General features: G+C 42.7%; 1 protein-coding gene across 2 annotated transcripts in view; it reads left to right on the forward strand.

Annotated features, from left to right (window-relative positions):
- The window catches only part of LOC106871048 (hemicentin-1), a 359,318-nt gene that overhangs the window by 155,814 nt on the left and 202,142 nt on the right, over positions 1-1,362 (forward strand). For both annotated transcript variants that reach the window (XM_052965571.1, XM_014917317.2), the window contains exon 6: positions 1,062-1,246. In XM_052965571.1, coding sequence (XP_052821531.1) covers positions 1,062-1,246 — 185 coding nt within the window. The remainder of the gene's footprint in view (positions 1-1,061; positions 1,247-1,362) is intronic.

Genomic DNA, 1,362 nt, shown 5'->3' on the forward strand with positions numbered 1-1,362 from the left:
GTGTGTGTGTGTGTGTGTGTGTGTGTGTGTGTGTGTGTGTATTTGTCTCCCTACAAATCTTGACTAACACTTCATTTTTTTTTTTTTACATCCCTGTAACTTAACAGTTTGGTAAAAAAGATCAATAGAATAAGTACCAGACTTGAAAAGATAAGTTCTGGGATAAATTTCTTTGACTAAATCTTTCAAAACGGTGCCCCAGCATGGCCACAGTCCAATGACGGAATCTAGGAAAAAATAAAATCCATTGACTGAGACCTTTGGAAATATGCTGTGCTTTAGAAGACCCGGCAAGCCAAGTGAGACCGTAACTCGTGGCCTATGCCAGTGGTGTAACCAGCCCACTTATGCGTACCTTTCCTTCATTGGACACTAAACTCTGCTTGCAAAGACCTGTTGAGGCAAGTGAAATCGAAATCAAATTTGATGACAGCACCGCATGACTGGCATCCATGCTAGTGGAGCGCTAAGAGCACCATCCGAGTGTGATCATTGCCAGAGCCACTGACTGGCTCCCATGCTGGTGGCACGTAAAAAGCACCATGATCGTTACCAGCATTGCCTTACTGGCACTTGTGCCAGCGGCACGTGAAAAACAACATTCAAGCAAGGTCGTTGCCAGTGTCACTGGACTGGCTCCTGTGCAGGTGGCACGTAAAAAACACCATTTGAGCATGGCTGTTGCCAGTACTGCCCGACTGGCCCTCATGCTGGTGGCACATAAAAGCACCCACTACACTCTTGGAGTGGTTGGCATTAGGAAGGGCATCCAGCTGTAGAAACTCTGCCAGATCAGAGTGGAGCTTGGTGCAGCCATCTGGCTCGCCAGTTCTCAGTCAAACCGTCCAACCCATGCCAGCATGGAAAACGGACGTTAAACGATGATGATGATGATGATGATGACGACGGCCACATCATATAATCTGATATTTCTTATAATTATTTCTTACAGCCACATGTTTAAACCAACATTGACAAGAAACCAGCAACTGAAACTTAAAAATGGTAAGCAATTCCCAAAGAGATTCTGGTTTTTATAAGACAAATTTTATATTTTCCAGGAATTCCAACCAACTTGTACATCAAAGTCAGCAATTTAACAGCACCTGGCCAATTAGAAAAGATAGAATTTCTTAATTTAAAAGGTACTCCCATTGGAAACTATGCTCCTTATCAGAATTCAACTAATAAAGATGTTTACCAAGTGGATAATATTGAGCCACCTACAGGATATTTCTATATACAGGTCAGTAATCTCTTTCTCTCTCTTTCTATTCTTACTATGCATGTATATATAAGTGTGTGTGAGTGTGTGTATATGTGTGTGTGTGTGTGTGTGTGTGTGTGTGTGTGTGTGCGCAC

Source organism: Octopus bimaculoides, chromosome 2 (assembly GCF_001194135.2).
Source record: "Octopus bimaculoides isolate UCB-OBI-ISO-001 chromosome 2, ASM119413v2, whole genome shotgun sequence".
Lineage (NCBI taxonomy): Eukaryota > Metazoa > Mollusca > Cephalopoda > Octopoda > Octopodidae > Octopus > Octopus bimaculoides.